Source organism: Rhodnius prolixus, unplaced genomic scaffold (assembly GCF_049639745.1).
Source record: "Rhodnius prolixus isolate KJV_2025 unplaced genomic scaffold, Rpr scaffold_5, whole genome shotgun sequence".
Lineage (NCBI taxonomy): Eukaryota > Metazoa > Arthropoda > Insecta > Hemiptera > Reduviidae > Rhodnius > Rhodnius prolixus.
Window position 1 is genome coordinate 10,310,096 of NW_027411624.1, and position 25,207 is coordinate 10,335,302.

At 34.1% G+C, this 25,207-nt stretch overlaps 1 protein-coding gene and 1 long non-coding RNA gene across 2 annotated transcripts in view; one reads left to right on the forward strand and one right to left on the reverse strand.

The window, feature by feature from the left end:
- Positions 1-25,207, forward strand: part of dve (SATB1_N and homeodomain domain-containing protein dve) — a 227,324-nt gene that overhangs the window by 184,764 nt on the left and 17,353 nt on the right. Inside the window, exons 3-5 of the mRNA XM_074137229.1 lie at positions 15,496-15,696; positions 18,222-18,348; positions 20,565-20,667. Coding sequence (XP_073993330.1) covers positions 15,496-15,696; positions 18,222-18,348; positions 20,565-20,667 — 431 coding nt within the window. The remainder of the gene's footprint in view (positions 1-15,495; positions 15,697-18,221; positions 18,349-20,564; positions 20,668-25,207) is intronic.
- LOC141458781 (uncharacterized) lies at positions 20,661-24,003 on the reverse strand. The gene is made up of 3 exons (XR_012461176.1): positions 23,848-24,003; positions 21,302-21,493; positions 20,661-20,892 (listed from the first exon to the last, which is right to left on the reverse strand). It is a non-coding gene; the product is annotated as an uncharacterized lncRNA (long non-coding RNA).

Here is a 25,207-nt window from a genome sequence, read left to right on the forward strand (position 1 = left end):
AGAACAGCTAAGCTTGCGCAACTCCTCTACTTCGCCCTCTATCAAACAACCATCCACAGTACCTCTAAGCTCCAGTCGAGTTTAAGACGATTTTCTCTTACTCCTTTCTCGAGCGCGGGGGTAGGCCAAAGTTCGTCATCAAACTCCACCTTCCTGCTACAATCGCCGCCTCCGACCATTTTACTTCTCTTCCCATGAGTTCCTCCTCAACGACGACGACGACATGGAACGTCTCATCCGAAAGCGAATATTCTCCTTACTTTTACAGTTGATTGTTCCGCCAGATAAAACATTAAGCCCTTGTGAACCGTGTAACTCCAACAGTTTGCAAACTCCGCTGTTCGCTTTTGTAAGAATATTAACAGTATATACATCCCTTCTACCTCTTACCTCGCACAGAATCCTCAGTGTACCCTCATCATCCACTACCACTTCTACCTATTAAGCCCCCACCACTTCAAAAATAAATACCACCTTTACATCTCCTTTCTAAATACAATACACTTGGCTTCACATTTCACTGTACACTCTACTAGTCTTGTTCTTTCTGTTTTTAAACCACCACCTTTTTTTAATCTAGGTACTATGTGAAATATTTTCAAATAACGCAGGATTGGCTTTTCATAAAAGCAAGGAAAAGCTCCCATATATACTTTATTCCATCCCTCGTTCACATGCAATTTCCTCGCAAAAGGAGATTTCATTTTAAAAATGGAAACTCTCCTACAGTATCTTTAATTCCTTATATATCTTGTTTCTTCCTTGGTATTTGTTACTTTCTATTATTACTATAACGTAAGGATAGTATTTGCGATCAAGCATAATTTTTGTACTTGAATTCCCTTCTGGAATATCCGTTTTGTGCTTTCTTGGTTGAAAATACAACGGGTTTTTAGGAATTTTCTGTGTGTTATGTGAAAAAAGAAGTTGTTTACAATAAATTTGGAACATTTTATCTGCATCCAATCTTTGCACAAACACTCAGCTATTTTTCGGTAAACAACTAAGTATGGTTTAGCTTTGCATTCATGAAACCTCCCAGTAAGTATAAAGCCTGTCTGAAGTAAAGGATTTTTTTTTTTTTTTTAAACAGTTCAGTTTAGTATTGCCTTTAAGAAAACGCCAATGTTTGCAAAGATGGTAGTGCAATGAAAAAGGGCTCCAAGTGCCAATGAACTCACGATTTTTTTAAGGAGAAAATGCGTGAGAAAAAAGAGTGGTAGTATATTTTTCCGGGATAGTAATGGAATGTTATGCGGCAGGAGGAAAGAAATTAGGGAAAGATGGTCCCGTTTAAACAAGCAGTTAGAGGAAGAAAATTTAACAGCTAATTGAAATAGCTCTTTTTTCTCCAGCAATGTATGTTTTTCTTACATTTCAATTTTTCTTAACAATAGGCTTTAAATATTATTTTTTATACCTCTTAATACCTCGTTAGTAATCATTAAAAATACAACTTAACTTTTTTTCTTTATCCTCTTGTAGGATAGCTCCTTTTTTTTTGAAGTGTCATTCTGGGAAACTAATATGCTATTGTTTTGAATCTGTGGAGTCCATTGTTGTGGGCAGGTACGCAAAGTTAAAGGTATAATGATGTGAAGTCACAGTGTAAGAAGAGTTACTGGCAGTTAAAGAGGTTTTATAATTTTGTTAAATTTTTTTTTTTTGTTTCCTTTAAAGACCTTGGTAAAAAGTTGTTCTACAAATGAAGAGAATTGATAAAATCGTAAGATTGGCTTAAAAAATTGGTACCCAAAGCAAGGAGTAGTTACTTACGGAAGTTGTAAGTTAAGATAAGTTTTGCTAATCATATATTCCACAATCTTAAGAAGTGGAAAACGCTAATGTTTACCTTTTCCAGCTCTAACTAAGGTGCTTTTCAGACGTATTTGTGGAGTAGATAACGAAAGCGCTGAAGTTAAAGAGTTGAAAATCAAAGAATTTTGTAAGATTCGTGCTCCTGACGAGCCAATCGTCAAAAGAAGTTCATGATTCTAATTGAATTATTGGAATTGTAATAAATTTGGCCAAATTCAACCACTTATAAGAACGTTTCTCAATTAAAAGAACATGTTTTATGTTTTAGCATGAATCATGAAGTGCGATTGTCCACTTGCAATCATTAGTTCCTGTCTACATCGTTCTTTTTTAAGTCCTAAAATTTTGACGGGTGATGTTATTCAATGATACGGTAAAGTTATTGATAATAGTACTTTCAGTATAAGCATTAGTCGCCGCCATTTAAAATAAGTATTCAATTCTGTTTTTAACAATCACAGTTTGCAGTTTCTCATCAGAATGCATTGTTATGACTAGTGTTCTTGTTAAAAAAGTAAAGAAATGGAATTTTATCACAAAGAGACCGTTGATTAATATTCATACGATCGTACATCATTCTCTGCTTGTTTTGGGACCGCAGTGGGTACTTGGAGACTGTAGATAGTCTGTCTCATTATTAATTCTATTATTATTATATTTTACACGTTGTGACCATGATGAGTGCTTATGAAGAATTATTTAAATAATTCTAATACCTTATAATTTAAGCTGGAGCTCAACAATTTTAAATCAGGAATTTCTGTTTACAAAAAAAAAAAAAATTGAATTTAAGTCACTTGAATCTTGCAGGTTTGAATCTTTTCAAGATTTAGTTTTTATTGGTCCAGGCCCTACCCTGGACTTACGGGAATGGAACTTTGGGGTTCAGCCAAAGCTTCCAATATCTATAAAATCCGATCCTTCCAGTCAAAAAAACACTCCATCGAAACGCTAATACTCCATTTTGTGCCAAACTCTATCTTGCACCGAGATTTCCTTGTTCCTTTTGTTTCTAGAAGCTGCAAGATTCCGTTACATTAAATTCGACGCTTCAATTTCCTCAGATCCTAATCCGCTAGTATCCCAACTTACTGCATTGCCCGGAAATACTCCAAGACGGTTGAAGCGCCGGTGGCCACGCAATCTTCTCAATAAAGTAAGTGTCAGTGCACAATAGTGAACTGTTCTTCTTAGGGAGCTCCACCAATGGGTGAATTCTCCCCTCACGTTACTCATGCTTATATTATGGATCATGTTGTATCAGCTTCACTTATTGCAGAAATATGCTGCAGTTTTAAAAATAAATAAAATTAAAAAAAAAAAAGTCGTCTGGCTTTTTTAACCAATTTTTTTTTTCTTTTCTAGTTTTAAGCTTGGACAAACAAGCGTATTTAAGTATTTCCGTTGCTTCATTATTTTATGACTTAGGTTAAGAATTTTTTGAAAAACTGTATGTAAATCGGGCACAATATTCGAGTTAAATGCGCTAATCCTCATTTATTTCCAATTCTCTGATCTAAGTTCTGAAATTCAGGACACCATCTTGCTTATTTGGTGTCCATTCATCCTCTCCAAATCTTTTAATGGCATCGTACCGACGAAAAGAAGAAAGATTAAAACTTTGTGATTACTTTTCATAAAGATAAACTTTATCTGGGTAACTAGATCAGCTGTACTACAGTGCTATCTATCTATCTATCTGGTACTAGACATTAGACGATAAGAGTTTTGCATATTTGCAATATTTTTATTAGAAAACTTTTTGTTTTCTTGCAATTTTTCATCCATCCAATTTCATCCAGTTTTACAAAGAGAAAGCAACAAATAAATATGGCGATTATATGAAACCTTCCACCGCGATTTTGTGAACTGCGTAGTATTAATATATTATTACGTTCACACATATTAATTAAGTAAAGGTTAAGAGAGTATTGTATTAGCTCCCTTTCCCTATATTCTGCTTTCATTGTGTTGTCAGCTCCAAGACTCTACCCTCTACACACACACACACACACACACACACTGACACTTCTATTGCATAATGCCTTTACCCTGTGTGTCAGTCTGACTGCTTCTCACTTCTCCATGTCTCTAACTTCGCCCCACACCCCTCGTACAAAGAACCGCCCTTACTAAGAACCTTAGGCAACCCTCAAATCCGCCTTAGGGCAAAGAAATACCTTTACCGAGAATCAAACAGCTAAATAAGATCCGGCAAGTTACTCCACTGAGAAGAGCAATGGCTTCACCTCTAAAACCCTCCGCCAACTAACAGGATTATACTGTAGAAATACTCTTGCATACGTAATAAACGCGAAACCTTTCTCAGCCATTTTCAACAATCTACTTCTTCTTCTTCTTCTTCTTTAACCCCCGCCGCCACTCCGTATCCACATGCCTCCTATAATCCTTCTTTACCTTAAACAAAATCGATAAAACAATATTATTTATACCATTCCAAACACTTTCACTATCCAACCAAATGTTTCTCATTTAGATATAAAATATAGCTTTACTAAATTTTTACTCGTTTCTACTATTTGTAAGGAAAAGTAAAGTAAAGTAATGCCTATTGTATTAGGCAGTCTTTACGTCCAACTACCGAATTAGGTGTCATGCACGGAGACGATTAGCAGACGAACTTTACTACAAAGTTCATTATCATTAAACATTAAATAAAATCCAAGGCATAGACCGGGAATCGAACCCAGCACCACAATACATACTCCTTAAAAAAAACTTATAGTTCTAAAAGTTAAGTATAAGGGGTTGATTAAACGCCAAAAGGTACACAAATCAGCAAGTACCCAATATTTCATTCATACTTCTAGTATCATATTTTTTATAATGTATTAGATGTCACAGACCCTTGTGCTGGCCTTTTATCACCCATAAATATTTTTCTGTTAGAATAATAATAGATGTATATCATCATGATAGTTAGTATTAAAAAGGCACTTCATTTTAACTCTATTCCAAATTATTCTTGTGATTTATCTTTATTCTGAATAATCATCACATTCCCTCGCACATGAAATTTGAATTACGGATTTAAAACAAAATTTCAGTCTTGAATTCGTCTTACGTGAGCACAAATTTCATAGTTAATAACAAGTAAATAATACTTGTAATTATAATTCATTCATTTTTAAACTTCAATTTAATATAGCCCTTTAATTGAGTACTTGTTGTAAAGAAGTTTTATAACCAACTAAAAATATGCATATCTATTTAATATTACATATATATAACATTGTGGGGAGAACACCTAGATTAACAATGTAATTGAAGAAAACTACATTAACATTCAAACTTGATTAATTATTAATTATATATTACTTTTTAACGCGTAACTACTAGATAAAGTAAAGTACCAATCAGTTTAATTGAACAATGAACTTAAACAGACGGATCTTTACTTCCTTCTGCAGCGCAAAAGTTGCACTTAAATCAGATGTCAAAAACAAAATAAAAACGGTATGTAAGTTGGTATATGCATTTTTAATTTTTAACGTAAAAATAATTATATTTTTCATTAACTTTTTTTTGCTTTTGTTTAAATCTGTGCATGCATTGTTTAATACCTCCTATTTACAATTATTATACCACAATACATATTAGCTTTCCGAGTCTAGCCTATTACCTCTCAGCCTGTAAGAAGATTTACGTCCGAATTAATTTTTTACATTAACCTTCCTCCGCAAAATTCATATTTTGAAGCCCCTGCATTAAAAAGAAGTGTGGCGCAGAATTTAGTATGAATTTAAATATGTATAATATAATAATTTGATGATTCTGTTATTAATTGAAAATTTGATCATAATTCTATATCTTACGAAAGACAAGAGGATGTAAAAAAATAGAGAGAAAGTAGCACTAATAAAGAACTGATTGTTAATTCGTTGTGACAATAATTATAGCCGGAAGATCAGGGATGAAAGTACGAGTAATTCGTTTACACATTCCATTATAAAATGGTTACAGATAACATCCTAATAGAAAACTAGGTGTTAAAGAGAAATTAAATGTAATGTAATCAGCCAGTTAATTGTAATTGATACGAAGGCGTAGCGGTGCTTGTTTGGTGGGTAGTTGCTGCTTAAATTTGTAACATAAAGAGGGTGTTCCCCAGAGTGTGGGTTTTGTTTCTCCCCATTGGGGCAACAACACGGCGCGTCTCCTCTTTATAGCTATCGTCGTAACACTCTCTTGCCTTGTGTTAGCGGCCAGGATCGTGTCTCCCATTTCTCTCCCAGTACGTTGCAGAGAGATAAACCCCCTCGGTTTACAAAAGTAACAGCACCGCCTCCTGTTGGTAGCCCCTATTGAGCGTGTCCAAGCGAGGCTCACCCTGCTGTACTACTCTCTTGTCTCGGCTATATAAACACCCTTCAACTCTCAGATTCACCCTTGTTCCTCCATCATTAATCTGCAAAGAGAGTCAACAGGCTGTACACTTCTTGCACGGTTATAGCCTTCGTCATTTTCTTGACTCCTTAAACGCTTGTTCCTTTTTTCCATTACTATCTTATTGTCACTATGAGAAAAATATGGGAGCGTTTAAGGGTAAAGATGTATGTCATTTTGGATGTCCAGTATAGGTTGTTAAATCAGATTAAAAACTATTTTTTACGCGCTTAAGTTTTTGTTTGATCTCAATTTTTCACTAAATTTGACTAAAAGTAAAATAATCGCCTATTTTTTTTGGATCAATGGGACTAAATTTAGTACGAAAAATCCAAACAAATTAAAATAAACTTTTGGATTTAATTAAAAATTATCTAAATTATTTTTTATCTATTTAAATATCAAGAGCTCTTTATTGGGATTATCACCACATTTTAAAAAGGTGGTTCATTAAAATTAATTATACTGACTTTTAAATTAATAAAGTATTTAAAACTACAATAAGTACCTTGATTATACTTATAACTTTCTCCAATTATTTAAACTATACGAGTTATTATCTATTCAGCAATTATTTGGTTAGATTATTCTTCTTTAGGTTTCAACATGAAACTATTTTACCAAATATGCTTTTTATGATTTTTACTGTTTCATCGTTTGTTTATTTTCTTTGTCATTATTATCTAAAGTACCACTATTTAGAAATGAATTCTTGAGTACTATTAAGGAGCGTTTAAGTGGGTTGCTAAAGTTAACCTTAAAGGTAATTCCTCGAGAGTACCACTTTTACTCAATAGATTTTTATTATTTTTTTAAGCGCAGAGCCTTTTTTTCAATATACTGCCACCTTCCGGAGAATGTTCTTTCATTCTTTCAGACATCAGTGAGCAGTAAGTAGCTCTCTAGGAAGAGAAAATCTACAGGCCCAGCAGCTGGATTCGAATCTGTGATTTCCGCATTGGAGTCCAGTGTACCGCTCTTCCCTGATGACTCTAAACTGCTGATCGAGTTCTGAAAATTCGGTTTAAGTTAAGGCAGTTCTTGGGGAGAAGAGTATCTGCTTTTTTAAAAAGTTTCAATTCAATTTAATGTACGATTGCTAAATAGGGGAAGATACGATCGTAGATTATTGCCGAGTTCAGTCATAATTTTCGTATTTGTCTATTGCCAAGCTTTCAATTTAGGAACTACGCCATGTTCAGAAGTGTGGAACATATTTTACAAAAAGAGGTAACAATTTACATTAATTTGATGATATGAAAAATAGTTTACAACAGTTATTTATCCTTTTAGATATTAATAATCGAAGAGCTTGGTGCAAAAAGGAGTTATCTACAGTTTTTTTTTTAATTTTTAGTAGGTACAAAAAACTAAATATACTTTAAGAAGTATTCCTTATGTTGTGTCTGCTGTAAGGATTAGTTAATATATTGTGATGGGGGGTCATTTGGGGCTCAATTTGAACTTTATAGGGCATTTGTTAAGCTTGCTATAAGCAAAAGTTATTTTGCAGCTAACTCTTTTTTTGCACCAAAATCATAATTTTCAGTAAAACTTCGAGTACATATTAAGTACTTCAGTCGACAGATTTCTTGTTTTTGAGCTTTTAAGTGGCATTTTGTGTCTTGTCGAAGCGAATGTTAGATATATTATTATGCCTGTCAAAAAAGAAAAATAATAATATCTACCTAATATAAACATTAAATAAACCTAATACAAAAATTTGTGTTTGGTTGATGGCGTCATCTTTTCTGTTTGGAGCAAAAGAAAGTTATCTACAGTAGAAAACTCATTTTGGCTCTAAATCTAGACCTAGGTTAGAGAATAAGTAATAATAAACGAGTCTGCATAAAGACTCGTTTATGCACCAAAAGATGTAGAATTGAACATACAATAGGGGGCGTCACTAAACACATTTTCTGAAAAAAGGTAGATAACTCCTTTTTGCACCAAGCTCTTCAATTGTAATTAGTTGTATGTTGTATTATATTTTGTTTAAAAAATTATTTGTAATGTTTATTATGTTATCCCTAATGTAAAACAAATTACAATTAATAAGTATAAAAAAAAAACAGTTACATTATAAATTATTCTTCTATCGTCGAATTAATGTATATTTGTAATATTTTACTGTTAAATACGTTTTACAGCCTTTGAGATGAATGACCTAAGTCGCTAGTTCAACACCTTGAGCCATAAAACAAAAACTTATGACTGAACTTGGCAGTAATCTATCTTCCCCTTTTGTAAATATAGTTGGTGACTGAAAAGTTCGAATTTGCGGAAAAAATTTCGAGTTAGAACTTAGAGAATATTATTCAGAGAAAAGAAACTAGAAGAATAAACTTTAATTTGAGAACATCTTTTTTTTTATAAAGTTAATTTATAATATTATATTCATTAAGGTACGTGCGTGGCATCAGTCATTAAGCTGCACTGTGCAAAAAGAGAGAAGACAATTGCAATTAACTAAAATTCTTGTTACATGATGAAAGTAAAAAAAAAATAACAGTAGGCGGGGCGCGTAGTTTTAATTGCTGTACTGACTCTCATGACCTCTGGAGTAACACAAAGTTACAGTTCTTATAGCCTCACATAAAGGCTATATAAACCCGCCTCTGAAAGGATTTCCTTAAAGAAAAGAAATAGTCTAATTGAGATGTAGCTCATTTCGTGTGTGTCGACCTAGAACACACTATATGGAGCTATGATCTCTTCAAAGGGCCTTTACGGCATCATGACTTCTTTCTCCTAATCGTCTCTTGTTAAAATAAAAACAAACAAAGTGAACAAAATACGGTAAAAGCGGAAGAGAAGACCTAGAAGGCTGGTCTATACGGTATTGGCTGTAGACTGAAGCTAGACATCAAGTTCCCGTCCATATACTTTGTCGGACCATTTGCTTTTGCTTCCTTCCGCCATCTATATGACCGCGATAAAGTCTTTTGTATCCTCGGTATCTCTCCTGTTCAACCTTAATTTGTGATGTATGTGCGATATTTGTCTATTTTTTTTACCGTTCTTTGTCCTTGTTGAGCCTACTATTGGGCTAGAACGGTAATGGTCTTAGCCACCTTTTATTCGCCTCCACCAGCCATCTCTGTACATTGCTGCAGCCTTCCAGTTCTGCGTGTCCAACCTAACTCTATCATTGTCCCTTATATGTTCCGCCTAAATCAGCTTGGGTCTGCTCACTCTTCTTGATCTTTCCTTTCTTCCATCACCATCCTATGGTATACCCATCCTAAGCAGCCTATTGCTTTGTCTATGTCCAGCCCATCGTACACCTGATTGGTTCATCTCCTTCATTTCTGGACCACTCTTAATAGTCCGTAGGTGGAATTTATGTAAGAAAGAGAAATTTTGAACTATCTAATGGACGAAAGATTATTCTAAAGGTTGCCATACATGTTTCAGATACACAGTTGCAGAACTGTACGGATTAAGGCTTAGTTCAGGATCTCCTAATTCCTGGGAACTTAATAGCGTTTATTGGCCAACCATCACTCTACTCCTTATCTTTTCGGATTGATCCTTGTTTCTACTAACCAAGGAACCTAAGTAACAAAACTTAGTGAATGCTTCGCTTATCACTCTAATCAGTAGTCCGCGTTACTTGGTATAACGTTCGCTCCTCCATCGTCTTGACATCTATTTTAAGTAAACAAGCTATTCGCCACTTTAGCCAATTTATTTTTGTAAGAAGATAACAAATTTAGTTGAGGTTAGCGACCTCTAATTGGCGATCTGATTTCTCTCAAACTCACCGTAAAAATATCATTTTTAAATAACAAGACTTTTCTGAGTAATTAGAAGAAAAAGGTAGTTAGTTTTTCACCACGTTTTTTTAGTTTTAAAATTGTTAAGTAAAATTTTTTTCTAGTTGGCTAATTAAATCTATAATTGATACAATTGTTAAGTTATTATCACTTAATTTTGCAATAACTTTTTATAGATATACTTTATTATTTAAGAACGAATTCTTAACATTTTTTTTGTTTACAGATCCATCTAATACTTATTGGTCCTCTTCTTCTTAGCTCTTTTGTAAGGAGCTTTAGTCCTTTAGTACGATATAGCCTAAGGTTTAGGATGTCCATCGTCAGAATTGTTTCTCTTCATCTTGCCTTGCTTCTTCTTCTTTTTTTGTGATATCTTAAATATTATAAGTGGAAGCGACAGAAAGAGCTGTAAAATTTATCTAGTTCTGAAAGTAACCCGTGCTTAGGAAACCTCTTTAGACAGTGCGCATGATCAATACCAATACAGTTGCACTTAAGTTGAAATAATTTCCAATATTGTGTAGCCACAATTAGTTATCGATGGGTTCTAGGGTAACTGTAATTTTAAGTTTCCATCAAAAAATCTCGTTATCACAACTAATTCGAATATGTAATTGGGAAATCTTCCTTACTTTCGGTGAAAAGCTAGACTTGATTTAAAAATTAACGCCGATCTCTGAATCAGATTTTCACAATAAACGAGGTAACTAGGAGCTGCTATACTTAATGTTCCTTTGCCGCACAAATTACACATTAACTTCCTAAACAATATCAAGTAATATTAAAAGCATCGATAGGATTCTATATTAGACAGAAATCGATTAATATCAAGATTCAATTAGGACAGTTATTCGATTAGAATAAAGTATAATAGTCTTACAAGTTTTAAGAAAATGGCATTTTCTAGATTTTCTTTAATGATGAAATGTTAACTGTAGATACTTTTCCCGTAGGGTGATGGGGACTAGCCATTTCTTCAGGGTTCTTGCGGGTAACCCAGCCTAACAACACAAACAACACACCAACAGTCACATATTACACGTAGGGCCTTGCAACATAGTGGTGTTCTAATAGCAACTATTCAAGCTTAGCGAAGTCACAAGCCAAACTATAAGCCACCAAATACCATTTCTGTTAATATTTTATACAATGTAGACTATTCAAGTAAATTTTTTTTCGTTTACAATTGTAAAAAACGGAAGTAACAGAAAGGTATGCTTGTACAGAATTATTTATTTTCCAGTTTTGCGACATTATGATTCTCCTAAACATGTTGCCAAAGACCTCCTTTTAACGTTAGTTTTACTTACAACTATTTTTGAATAGTTACTAGTTATTGCAGGATAGTTTAATTATTCTTTATAGTTTACAAGAACCTATTTAATTACTGCAATAATCGTGGATGCAAATTAAATCCTTCAAAATCAGTTCTGTTAAAAATTCACCTAGTTGGCATCCATTTCTACTAAATCATGAATACTTTTAAGAAGATAGATTTTTGTGAATGAACAGCGCCAGTTATTAAGAACCTTTATTTTCTAAGAAGTTCGTCCAAAAAAGAAATTAATGCTAATACTTCCCTAAGGGGTCCCCGTATACTTCTACGAAAGTGTAACCAGTCTCTAGGCAGTGTACATACTAATGGACGGAAATTCTTCAATAAGTATTGAGAAAGGGTATTCATTTTTCTTTTTTTTATGATTTGTATGTCAGTCTTTGTTCACTTGAAGGTCTCGCGTGTGTTTAACTGTAACAGGAATCCTGGGTGTTATTATGTCCGATGATACAAATGCTATTGGAGTATTTGAAGCCTTTTATACTTAAGGTAACCACATTTAGGTGACTAAAGAAGTACTCCGTACCTAAGTACTCCGTACTAAGTACTTCCATGTTGAACAGAGGACTCAAAACTACGGTGTGATCACTAATTAGCCCAAAAAAGGTTCCTCCAATCAATTCTACTCAAATTAATCAACCCTTTTTTTTTTGTTCCTTTTGATATTTTGTATAAATCTCTTAGATGAGCCCAAGCCGCGATCTGATCCCACCGTCTGTTCACCTCATTTACTTCCTTAATTGTTATTGTTCTAAATTTTCTCCTAAACGGTTTAAGCACATTTCTGAGCCAATGAACGACTGGTTCAGTAACTTTTCTTGTCCTCTAACTTTCGTGGACTATTCGACTTGTTAACTCCGTTATCCATTGTTTTCGAGTCATTTCTTTCATGCTAGCCTCAAGAATCACCGTGATTTCTGCTTGAAACATAGCCGCCTTGCAATCTTATTTGTATACATTTCAGTATTTTTACTTCTAATCCGAACTGCTCTAAAAAGACGAATTTTGTAAGAACAACTAATATACTTACGTCTAGGCAATTGAGGAACATTTTTTTTACAAAGTTATAAATACATTTCTGGTATTAGAACCGTACAGTTCACTAAAACGGCACTTAGAAAAGCTGAACTTTAACTCCGCCCTTGGAATCCCGCTTTTTTGGTGTCCCGGAGAATTAGTTTTGAAAGTAATATATACCTGCCTGCACTTACAAAGTGTGATTTTTAAAAATAAAATCTCGAACACCTATATCGATTATCTGACATACTTCAAATTCACCACTTCTGCAGATCTGTACGTAATAACAGAAGTGGTAATTTTAGAGTAAACAAAAAAAAGAGAAGAAGTCTATTCACTGATACAGTTGGAATAGTTAAGTAAAACATAGTTTTACTTATTCAAAAGTATCTTTCAAGAATTGATAAGTACCACTTAAGTATACTTCAATAAGATTGACTTAAGATATCAGTGGGAAACTGCACCAGATGAGATGTCTGTACTTTCTAGGTTAACATATGTCAATGCAATGCATTCTTATCAGAGAAGGAATTAACAGTCCATCTGTATATCTGTGTTCAATTGTGCCAACAATTACCATTCCTTTTAAGATTACAATATTAAGATTCTGATTTATGTACGAACAAACTAAATAGGAATTTAAAAGAAAATATATTTTTAAAATGAAGTTTCCTTTAATTAAAATTCAATTGAGAGAATGTTGGGGAAAAAGTAGAATCCTTAAAAAAAGAAATTATTAATTAGAAAAGGAATTAGGAAAGAAATTACCAAGAAAGTCTTGGTTTCAAGCTACGGTAACAAGCGTTTACGGTGAATGAAGACCTTTGGAAATAAAGAAGATTGCATCAATATTTGTGAATAACTGTGTGGTTCTGTAACGAGAGAATGCTCCGGACGCTATTGACGTCAAATTTTGTTTGATGCGTCTTAAATTAAAAAATTTAACAAATGGTTTTTGCTGAGATATGGTAAATTTTATCAATTTTTTTTAAATTTAAATATTTGATTATTATCTGCTCCACAAGGAGCTTGTTAATTAGTTGTAAGAAAGTTTCTCATTTCATTTCATTTCGGGTTAATTTATAAAATTGTCATTGTAGAAGGCTCAAGTCAGCTTTATCGTTTGACGTATTTTAAATAAGTTTTGTGGAAGTGATGTGTCGGTTGGTGACCGTTTTCTACTTTTTCTGTAGCGGCTTTTACAAAGAAACTTATCAGCCAAACTTATCTTTACCACGCGCTGATTAATGACACAAAGTTGACGTTAAGAGGGGAAGGGTGCTCCGGTTTTGATATTGTTGTTGAATAAACTCGGTTGGTTAGTTTAGTTGGGTCTACTCATCGGAGGGTCCATGTCCCATTTAGGTTTGAGAAAAGTCCGCATGTCCTCCGCCAGGAACATAGTGTAGCGGATACTTTTCTCTCTCCACCCCCTTCTAGAGATGGAAAAGTGGGTGGTGTCATTTTTGTGTTGGCATTTCCCGCCCAGTAACCCATCTCTGGCCCTCTCTCTCGCTTTCCATCTGGGAAACAGCAAGTTCCCCCTTCCACTACCTAGAAGGCTGTGAAAGTGGTTGTAACGGTAGCGAACGGAAATGAAGAAAACTCTGCCGAGACATCTGCCTAGAGTATTAGCTGGTGTGTACGGTGTATCTCCGAGATAAGAGGGCCCAGGACTGTCTCTCAGGCTGTTCCCATGACGGGACGGTCCTCAACCTAACTCCCCCGCCTACAACCAACTTTACTAAACTAGCTGTCTCACTCTCTTTTCTATCTTTAAATACCCCAACATATCTCATTCTTCGGCGCGTTGTCCCCGTTTTACAAAACCCGCTCCTTCATCATCGTTACCAGTGAAATACCACCACCCCCCGGCCCCGTTTCCCCGCAGTTACAAGCACCCTTTTTACTTTTACCACCTCTCTAGAGGACCCGGAGGAACTGCTACTTCCACAACCACAAAACCCTTACCCACGATCGGCTATTGTCTGACTCGACGTTTCCTTTCCCCTTGGTCCTTTTTCCCCGGAAAAATCTAGACCCAGATAAGACCCCCTCCCCGCTGCTCCTCCTTTCCTCACTAAACACCACTACAAACTACACCCCTACTATATAAACTCGGTAACTAATGTGGAAGAGTAGAGGTTAGATGGGAAATGGTATAACAGACGACATTTCACTTTTGTCTTTAGTTAGTAGAGAGACCTTAACCGCTTGACAAGGCTTCCTTCGCTCTACAAAAGCCACCACCACTCAGCGATACCGCTTCACCGGACTCCCCTCTTTTCAAACGCCCTTATCTTTTTCGAAGGTATTTCAAAAAACCTCCGGCGTGTGAAAAGTTTCCGAATCGAATCATTTGAAAGTTGAAGAGAGAACAAGAGCTTTTGTTATAGATTTCATTACATCATTAATCTCATTACATCATTATTTTTCTTTATCTTCATTTTTTTTTTTTAAATAAAATTTAATAAACAAGTTACTGGGGATGAGGGAGAAATGACGTAATTAACTTTAAATCACTTGATGAATAAATTGAAATTCAAAAAAATTAAAATGTAATCATTGATAGCAATAGAGATGTTAGATTCTCAATCATATTTTTTTTTTAAAGAAGACCCATCAAAATTTGTGATCATTGACGCCCGAATTCAGTTTTTCTCAGTGCACTTGCAGCACTTCCGTTCTGGGAATTTCCTTCGCGAAAATTATTGATTTTTATGTACGTATTTATTATAATTGTAAAAGTAAAATGTCATAAAATAGTGGGAATCGCTGTTAACAATTTACTGGCTAAGATTTATGATCAGGTTTCTTCCTATAGATAGATAGGGCGAATTTGCTGTTTACCTTCCTCGTACATGAATCCCAGACAGTCCGATATTTAAGATGCTGTTCCTCTGAACTCCACTTGATCTGAACGTATTCTAAAAAAAAATATATGTATAAATAGTGCTCGTAAATCTAAGCCAGGCCCGATAATCACATCTTTTCACCGTTATATCTTAATCCAGCAGTTTCCTAAAATCTAAACACTTCTCAGTTATTTGTTTCTTTCTTATTTAATTTAAAGATTAGTACCATTAAAGCAAAAACATCTCACGATTTCTTGTGGTTTTTCTTCTCTTGTTACAGGTCGATCATTGCCAGTACATTGTGTGGTTGAAGCTGTATGGAGTGTAGATCAGCTGGGTAGATGTGGCGTTAGCCAAAGACGACCAAGTCTCGAAGTAGATTCCTATGTTATTATTCCAGTGAATACAGCCTTGCAAGATCTCGTCTCAGTAGCTTTGCACAGGCTTGGCTACTCTAAGGATAACGCTTCTGCAGCAAAAGGTGATTTTTCCTTAAAAATAATACAAAAGTAAAAGAGAAAAAACACAAATTATCAATTTACATGCATGCAATGTTAATCCATTCAGAAATGTAGCTCAGAAAAATGGATTGATTCAATAGTAAGCCTATTAGAGTCCAAAGCGGAGATCCTGGCTTCAAATCTAGCTACAGGCCTTTAGATTTTCTAAAGGAAATTGGTACTTCCAGAGTTGAGTTCGGGTTCTCTAATTGAGCTAAATCAAAATATAAATTTTCAGCATCTCTGCCATTTGTTTATTCTTTGAGATATTTTATAGACACACACTGATCGTTTGCTAAAAACTACTTTAACGCACTCATGCTATCTTAACCAGTTAAGCGTGGAGTTTAGTTTTAAAAACCCTCCCACAGTGTGCGGAATTGAAATCAGACAATGACGTGGTATACACGTTGATTTTCTAAAACGTTGAACGCAGGGCAAAACAACCAAAAGTTTACAACGTCATAATAGTCACTGAAAGCACTTTTTCTGCAATCTCTCTGGGGCTTGAGATTACTGAGCATTCTGTGCTCATTCCAAAATCTTGCACCGCTTCACGTATGCATTGCTCTAGTTAACTAGAGACGCAAGAGCTTTTACAAGGGAAGAAAAGAGCTTTGAATTCTGTGCAATTGGAAATCATGCTCTTACTGAGGTCTGAACCTCTATCTAAAAGGTAAAAACGGCATTGCACAAGGGTTGAGAGCTTCTATTTGTGTGCGTAGTTCCCAATCTCTAATGCGGAGACCAAACATGTACCAACCACTTATCATTTGGCTGACTCCCTCCACTCACCTCCGTACAAAATACTTGGCAGTTCTATTGCTAAGATAAAGGAAACGTTCCACCAAATAATATTCTTATTGTATTTTATTCGAATTTCGAGTTTTCGCACCGTAATAGAGATTTGGTTTGACGTGTATACACGTCAAACGCGATTAACTGGTTAAATCGGATCTTTTTCAATGAAATCTTCGAATAGAAAATTTTCTACGATCGCGCAATACTTATTGAAAGAGCAAGAGGGTGGAAAAAAAGTAGAACTTACCTGTTATTGTCACAAAAATTATGCAAATCAAACTGACACGATGTGCATTAACTAATTCAAACTGGAACAAGTGACGACTGCATTACCTAATTTCAGGAAACATTTTTAGAAGGAAACATGTACTATTTAGTGAGAACCGTAAATTAAGGATGTCGGGTTTCTTTCTTTGTTGTTGATATAAACCATTAAAAATGTTAACAAAACATTTTAATTAATGTTTCATTTCGAGCAATTAGGGCAAGACCCTTCTTTAATAGTGTATGCAAATTACACCTCACCTTCTCATAGTTTTTACTAATTTTTTGTGTTTAAATTAAATTAAATTATGCATAATTACAACTATTAGTAAGTTCAAACTCATGGGCGGCTTCCAAGCTAGGGTAGCTTAAATTTTGGTTAGAGCTTATACGGAACCAAATAGAAAGAATAAATGATGAATCATTTGTGTTTGATAAGGAAATAATTGATAGCTTTTATTGAAAAAGTTAAGTAAAAAGTTACCAGGTTCATGACAACTGAATTCAATAAATAAATCGTAGTTTTCAAACTATAATTCAAAATCTATTTTTACTGATTTTAACCAGTGCTTCAAAACCCAGGGTGCAAAAATATTGAAGTCTTAGGACCAGAATGTTTACATAAAGGATGTTGAAAAGGGGCACACTAAATTCACCGTACAATAACATCTTATTTAAGCCTATTCTTAAGGAGATCAATTAATTGCTAACGAAGTTATGGGTGATAAATAACCTTTCACCAGATGAAAGGGGGGCTAACCTCTAACCTTTTGTACAGAGACACTTAACTACAAATACTCTGTGAGGAATTCATCCAGTAATCTGGAGAGATACACGAAAAAGACACGTTAACTTCCTAACTATCAATACACTATTTTGATTGCTTCGATAATCATCCAAAGAATATCATCAAAGGATGAAAGAACAATTTGCACTTTGAAATCATTTAGTGCTTAGTTTGTAAATAAACTTGCGAAGTTTCAAGCTTGTAACTTCACTTAGTCTGAGTGGTAAAATGTAATGTTTTGGCAAATAGTTCAGATATTTCAGTACAAGTACTACTTTTTTTCATCATGTTATTATGTTTGTAGGTTACCAGCACTGTTTAATTCCTTTTAATAGAGAATCTATTTAGTTTTGGTGCCATTTTTACTTATTTACATCTCTCGTAAGTTTTTTCTTTGTCATTAAATGGGCAGAAGACAAGTTATTCTTTGGATATTATCTTCATGTGAACTTTGTAAGACGAAGTCATGATATTTAACAAAAGAATTTATTACTAAATCAGTAGGGGTAACGCGGGAGCTTTCTGTTAGTTAATAATCTCTTAAAAATTGAAGCTTTTTTTGTTTTGTACATGATCTGTTTTTATTTAAATTATTAATAGATTAATTATATATTATTATTTAATTATACTTTTGTATGATTTGTTTGTTTTTAGGCTCTGTAGTCATAAAAAACTGGAAACCTTTAAGTTTTGAGAAAATTGCGGAAAGCCCTTTAATGACCGTTGGAGATATTCTCGGAGAACTGTCCACAATTGCCACGCTCAGAATTCAGATTTTCAGGTATTGAAAACCATAAAATAATAGTTAAAATTTAGGAGACACATTTAAATTTGTTGATTAAAATTTTGCATCAACATTGTACGTACAATTGTTTCCATAATTGGAAACCTTGCTATTTGATTAGTTTGCTGGTATGACGTCCGTTTAGTACTTCTTCCGCACATTTCTACCACAAAACGAGGTACCTGTTGATGTCTCTCTTCCCAATCCAGAACATTTCTAGCCCCAAGAAGTCTTGCTTGCACTAACCCATATTTCAATTGGTTCATTTCTATCTATAGGATCAAATTTCAGTATTGCTTGAATTTTCTTTTAGTACTCCTCGTAAAACTAAGTCCAGTTTTCTCTCGCTTACTTTATACTAGAGTTTCTCATCTCCATTGCTTGAAGTTGAAATCTTGGCGATGCTTTTTTTGTTTAATGTTTTCTCCTGAAAAGTTCTAGTTCTGCATTTGGTATAAAGTTTACAGAACTTGATGTGTTTTCGAGAGTATTTTGATAGATTTTTTTAGATTTTACATGGCGGAACGGGACCTATGCCCCACGGCACCGCAGCCACCAGGAGGCTTATTGTGCCTTCCCTTAAGTCTAGTAGGTGAAACCTCCCCTTCTAAGAAGGTTGAGGGCTTTCCCTACCAGTCAATCTCCTCTGGTCTCAAGGTACCAAAGATATCGTAGCGCATTCTCGAATGCAAAGCAGTCGAATAACAGGTGAGAGGCCGTTTCTTCCTCTTCCTGTAACAATCTTCACAGCGGTTCCGAGCTAATAAGCCCTACCTAGTACAGGTGTTTCTTGAACCTTCCGTGCCCCGTGTGAATAGGCCTGTATTCAGAGTGATCTGATTCCTGCCCAAACCTAGAGTCACTTTGGTTCTTTGTTTGCACAACAAGGGCATAAACCTCTTGCTGTGTTTGACCCCAGGAAGCATCACCCAGTACTTTTCATGTTCTCTCCAGATCCAATCTCACGAGAGCCTCACGAACTGCACACCCTTGCTGATCCCCAGGACTGGCTCCGGGCCAATGAAGGGAGTACTGCCACCATTCCTGGACAACTGATCAGCTATTTCATTCCCAGTATTTTGGTAAATTGAAAGAACAATTTTATTAAATTGTTGTTCATTATTTTTGATGTCTACTCCAGAATGAAGAAAGAATATATCGCCAATTTCAATCATTATTTTTTGCCAAGCTTTCGGCATGGAGTTTTAGGTCATTTTCAGGGCTTATACTATTGACAAATAAAATACATCTTTACATTATTATTATAAGGTTGGTGTGTCTTCTGTCCTGTCTACTTGGGAACTGGAGAATTCAGTTTTTTTCTTTCTTAAAATGGTTGACTGATTATTATCGAAACCATGTTGATGCATTCCCGTGTTGAGGGGATCTAAGAGAAATATAAAATTTCATCTTTCAGTGAAGTTTTGTTTTTAAGTTAGGGAGGATTTAAACATAGACCAATTTGTACCCAAGTTATCTCAAAATGGAGATCATCGGCGAATTCTCAAGATAAAGAAAGAACACGTCAAGATTACAATATACCTTTTTCTGATTATCAGAGTAAAGAGAAAGTATAAGAATTTCTACAAATTGAATCAGAGAAACAAAATTGTTGATTACAAATCAAAAAAGAAAATGGCGAACAGTTTACAGACTCTCCTAAAGCCTTGCAGTCGCTCTCTTATGAGATTGTTCTCTCCAACAAAAGGTAACTCTAATAGGGATTAAACAAAAAAAAAATCCCTGCATATTTTTGTTTTTGTACATGGGGGGAGGTGCGCCCCATTGTGGAATTCCATTGCAGCCGCCCTCTGGAGTACCTGTTGTTTCCTCTTCTCCTTCTGATTTCTCTGTCCGTGTGGTGCCCCTATGCTGTAAGAGAGAGAGGAAGAGTTCTTGTTCTCCCTCACACTCTTCAGATCTCTGAAGCACCTAACTTCCCAAAACGTCCAGGTAGCTCTACAGTTTTATTGTTTAGCGTCAATTCTCTTTTTGTTCTGTGTTGTTTTTTTCTTTCATCTACTTCTACTTCTCCCAGCCATTCAGCTTCTACTACTTCTTCAACAATTGTTATTTAAACCTTTCTTTAAATTTATAATCCAAGTGTGATAATTATTGTTTTACTATATAATTATACTTATATTTTTAATTGATAAATGCTATTTAAAGAACCAATCAAAAAATTATTTCCATTATTTCCTTGATTTTCGCAGGACAAGACCAAATGTCCTGACAGACATGAGGGACAAACTGTTGAGATTACTTCTGGTACAGTCACATTCAATGCTTCTCTCCTCAGGATGTCCCCTTGATGAGGTATGTAGATTCATTTTATTTACTAATTGCGTTTCAAACTATAAAATTGTAGAAAATGTGGTACAGTCTGCATCAGTTGGATAATAAATATCGCTGATTTTATCCTTGGTGTTCCTGATCGGCTTTTTTTTTTCTGAAATTCATCCATCGTCAGTGGTTGATAAATTAGTTTGGTGTTATAGAAAATGATTTCCTTCTTACAATCATTCGCTCGCTGATGAAAGTCTGAAACAATAAAACATGATATGGCAGATATAAATTTCGAAATTGTATGTTCAATATTATTAATTACTATTTGCTCGATGCTTCTATAAGTATTCGTGACTTAATGTGCAACGTCTGGCAACTCCTAAGCAATAAGCGCTGGTAGAAAATGTTGGGTCCCAGTTAAACAGATAGATGTTATTGCTCCAATATATATCAGTCCAACCTTTCATAGTTTCAAAGCCGAATTTAGGAACGTATTCTGGATAACTAAAATCAAGGAAGAGAACCAAAAGATAGTTTTGCTTCCTAATTATTTATTTACAATTTAAATAATTAATACTAGAGCTGTGGTGTTCAGCCAAACCTACAAACATACGGACAGTACAGACATTCCAATCAAAACTACTCCGACAGATAGTTGACTCACCTTTCATACTCTTCAAAAATGACCTCAATATCCCATTCGTATACCAACTCGCCAAGACGAAATATCGCAAGTTCCATCTATTTGCTCTCTTTACTTGCTCAAATCCTCTTGTACAGTCTATCGCCTCCTCTGACATTCCTCCTCGCCGACTGAATCGCCAATGGCCCCGCGACTTCCTTGCAGTCTGAAGAACTAAACATCATTAATATCCTGTAGAGAGTGCTACCGCTGGTTGCTCTTCACGCACCATATGTATCTCATCCAAATTTTAATTTACTCATTGTTTACATTTATACAGATTGTAAATTACTAAATAAAATAATAATAATTTATAATTATGGCTAATAATGTATGGCTCTAAAAAGTTTACTAGCGCCGAAGTGTGTAGCTTCCAAACTACAATCTAATCCGCTAAATTACTTTATTATTATTTATAATTTAAATTACACTTTCAATTTTAATGTTTTACTTCAATGGGATTCACTAAGCTGCAATACCTTTTATTTTATGTTCAATTTTCTCAAGAACGGAAGAATGAAGTCAACAAAACTTAAAGAACATCTTACGTCAGCCTACAATGAATACGCATCTAAAGATATGGAAATAAGCTCAGTTTTATAAAGGTTTTGCTAACAAACTGATCTTAGTTTTGGGTTAATGCGTTTAAGAATGATTATTTCGAGTAGGTGGCTTTTCACATTAAATTCAAGGGAGTCGAAGGAACTAAAATGAAGTTAATAACCACTGATCTAAAGTGTAATTTTTGGCAATTGTACAGATATAATATTTTCAGTAACCCTTCCGTTGTTATGAATTTGAAATAAGTCGTTCAAATTTCGTGTTGGTTGAATAACCGCAGTATATTTCCGTGTAGAATCGATAACAAGAGAAAAACGTGGTTGTTTCTATGTTTCGATTGTTGGACCAAAAAAAAACACCCAATATTGTTTTTAATTTAAATAATAGATAAAGTATAGATAAGCCCGTGTTATGGGATTGTTATGGGGTAGAGGATAAAGTGGTGTTACGGACTTGGGAGTTTATATAATACAGGAGACATTGAATGGAAACAGTGAGATGAATGCCAGAAAGGAAATGGGTATCGTGTCTGCCCGTTATCCTGGCGATGATCTTAACGTCCCCTACAGGAAGTCGTCCTCACTTGTCGTCCACCCTCTCAAAACACTTCCACACCCGTCGCTTCCAATACTAGTTTAGCTCGTCATATAATACATCTGGCCGGCTGGGCTAAACATTGTTTACTACTACACCCATCTACCAACAATCATACACATTACCTCTTTCGTATAAAGCTTTTTCGAGTGGTATGTTCCATTTATCGTAATTTGCATTTTTGTCTTCTTTCTTTTAACCAACACAAATATAATTATTGACATTTTGTTGAATATATTTTATTGTATTTTCTGTTACCATTTTATTTTGTTGGACATTTCCCTGTATACCAAGTAAGACGAACATCAATTTGCGATCCTGATAAAGTTTCTATTTTCACTTTTCTCATGGCAATATCACTTTTAAGATCATCTCAGTCACAAAGAAGTGGATCTGCACGTGTAGGTTTATGTGTTTATTCATTTTTGGTGTTTATTTCAGTTTATTTGGTCTGATTTCAGGTTTAAATGCCCCAAAATATAAACTTACGAACAAAAGTCATCCCAACTAGAAGTATCAACTTAACTGAATCTTTGTATTTTGGTCCCATTTTTTGGGGGGTGATTTCCGAAAACCTTGCCACACTAATTCCTTAAATAGGTCTACCAACATTTATGTTTAATATTTTCCCTTGAAAGTGTCTTCTGCATTACTATTTGTTCTATAACTTTGATCTAAATTATTTTTCTTTTAGTTCTATTTTACAACCTTAGAAAATTATGCAGGAAAATATAACTTTTAGCTTTTATTAACTAAACACTCTAAAACAGCGTTTCCAAACCTGTGGTACGCGAGTTGCTGGTTGGTGGTACGCGAAAAATAATCAATAATGGCGGACAAAAAAAATTAAAAAAATTAAATCATAAAATTATCATAGAAACGTTTTTTCCTATAATTCATAAAAATTATTTTAATTAAATATTATACAGTAAAGTTGTTAATATTTACAGGAATAAAGTAAGTCTGTCTCAAGATATACGAGAAAATATAATAGCACATTTAACAGGATTAAAATTGTCTTTCATGGAGTATTTTCCAAAACCCGAAAACACAAATAATAATTGGATTTCAAACCTCTTCTAAAAAAGAAAATTTAGGAAAAGCTACATCATTATCAATAAAAGATAAAGAAAATTTAATAGAATTATCATGTGACAGAACTTAAATGATAACTACGTAAAGATCTGCTTAAAGAGACTGGACTGTAATGAGTAAGCTCTATCCAAGCAACATTAAATTTAATTTAAAAAAAGTTTTTAAACTAAGATCTTACACTTTACAAAGTTTATAAAGTGAACATGAACTTGAACTCCTTTGTAACAGATACATTGTATCTCTATACAAATAAAGATAATAATAATAAAATAACTCACTCGGAATAACAAATTCCTCGAAATACAAAGTGGTACACCACTGAAGCATGATCTACTACCAAGTGGTACGCGAGCCAAAAACGCTGCTCTAAAACATAAGAAATGAACGAATAAAATCTGTAACATGTGATTTTTTTGAATTATAATCTTAGGGTTTAAGCTAGTAATTACGTAACTAATTATTCATAAAATGCAATTCTTTAATTAAAAGTTAAGTATTTTTTTGATTAAAGACATGTTTTTTTTGAATTTAATAGTTGAACATGCGCGTTTACTTAAAAATGTAAACGGAAAGTGGTTTGTATTATTACAATTGATTTCCTACCGAAATGAATGATTCATGTAAATTATTAATAATTATCTTAATTTCACGCATTATAAGAAACACTTTTCGTTCTTATTTTTCACGTTTATCTTGATCACCATTAATTATTTTACTAGGCTAAACAATTTTCTTTTGCTGAGAAATATTATTTGTTAAGCATCATTCTAGGCTCTTTCTTTTTCAACTAACAGATCTTAGTTTTTGATCAAAATTATTATCTTTCTTTTACCATCTATTTATCAACTACGATACACATTTTTCTGTAAATAGAAATAAGATTTGGAGATCCCTTAAATAGGAAAACAGTATGTATTTCTGTACTTCAATTTCGTTTTTTTTTTTTTTATTTAATTGCTCCAAATATGATCCGGAAAGAAGTTCTTTGTCAAGATCAGCGGATAAAGAACAGGAAAACAGTTTTTCCGAGGCCGGAGAGTTTTCTTGAAAACTGCTTAAACCATTTTCCATATAGTCGATGGTTATACTTAAATTGTCCACGATTTAGATCTAGAATTTTTTTTCATGCAATTATCATGGAAGGTAGTCGTTTCATCTTCACAAATTTACCGGAAATATATTTATCAATATTTGTGGTATTATTGCGGTAAATATGTAATGTTGTTAGAAAAGTCAAACTATCTTTTTTAGCGTAAAATTATTTTTCTACACACCACATTTTTGCTTTTCAATCTCAACTTTCTTTTTTTTAGAATAATAAGTTAATATTTCTTTTAGAAAAGTAATAAATCCTGAAAAATAGATACTTTATTTTCCTTTTTTAATATTTACACATAAATAAAGGCCTATAAAATGAAAGCCTGCATGAAGAAATAAGTAAATTCATGTCTTTAAACAGCGTGTGTAGAAAGACATTTCATTGAAGAAGTAGATGCAAGAGCACGTTTCTACAGATTGTTCCTGTACAACGACCATTCATAAAGTATTGAACTAGCCAACACTGAATTGGTAAAAAATCCTATTGTACTCTTTCCATCGGTGGTTTTGTGTTATTAATATTTAATTTCAAAATTTAGT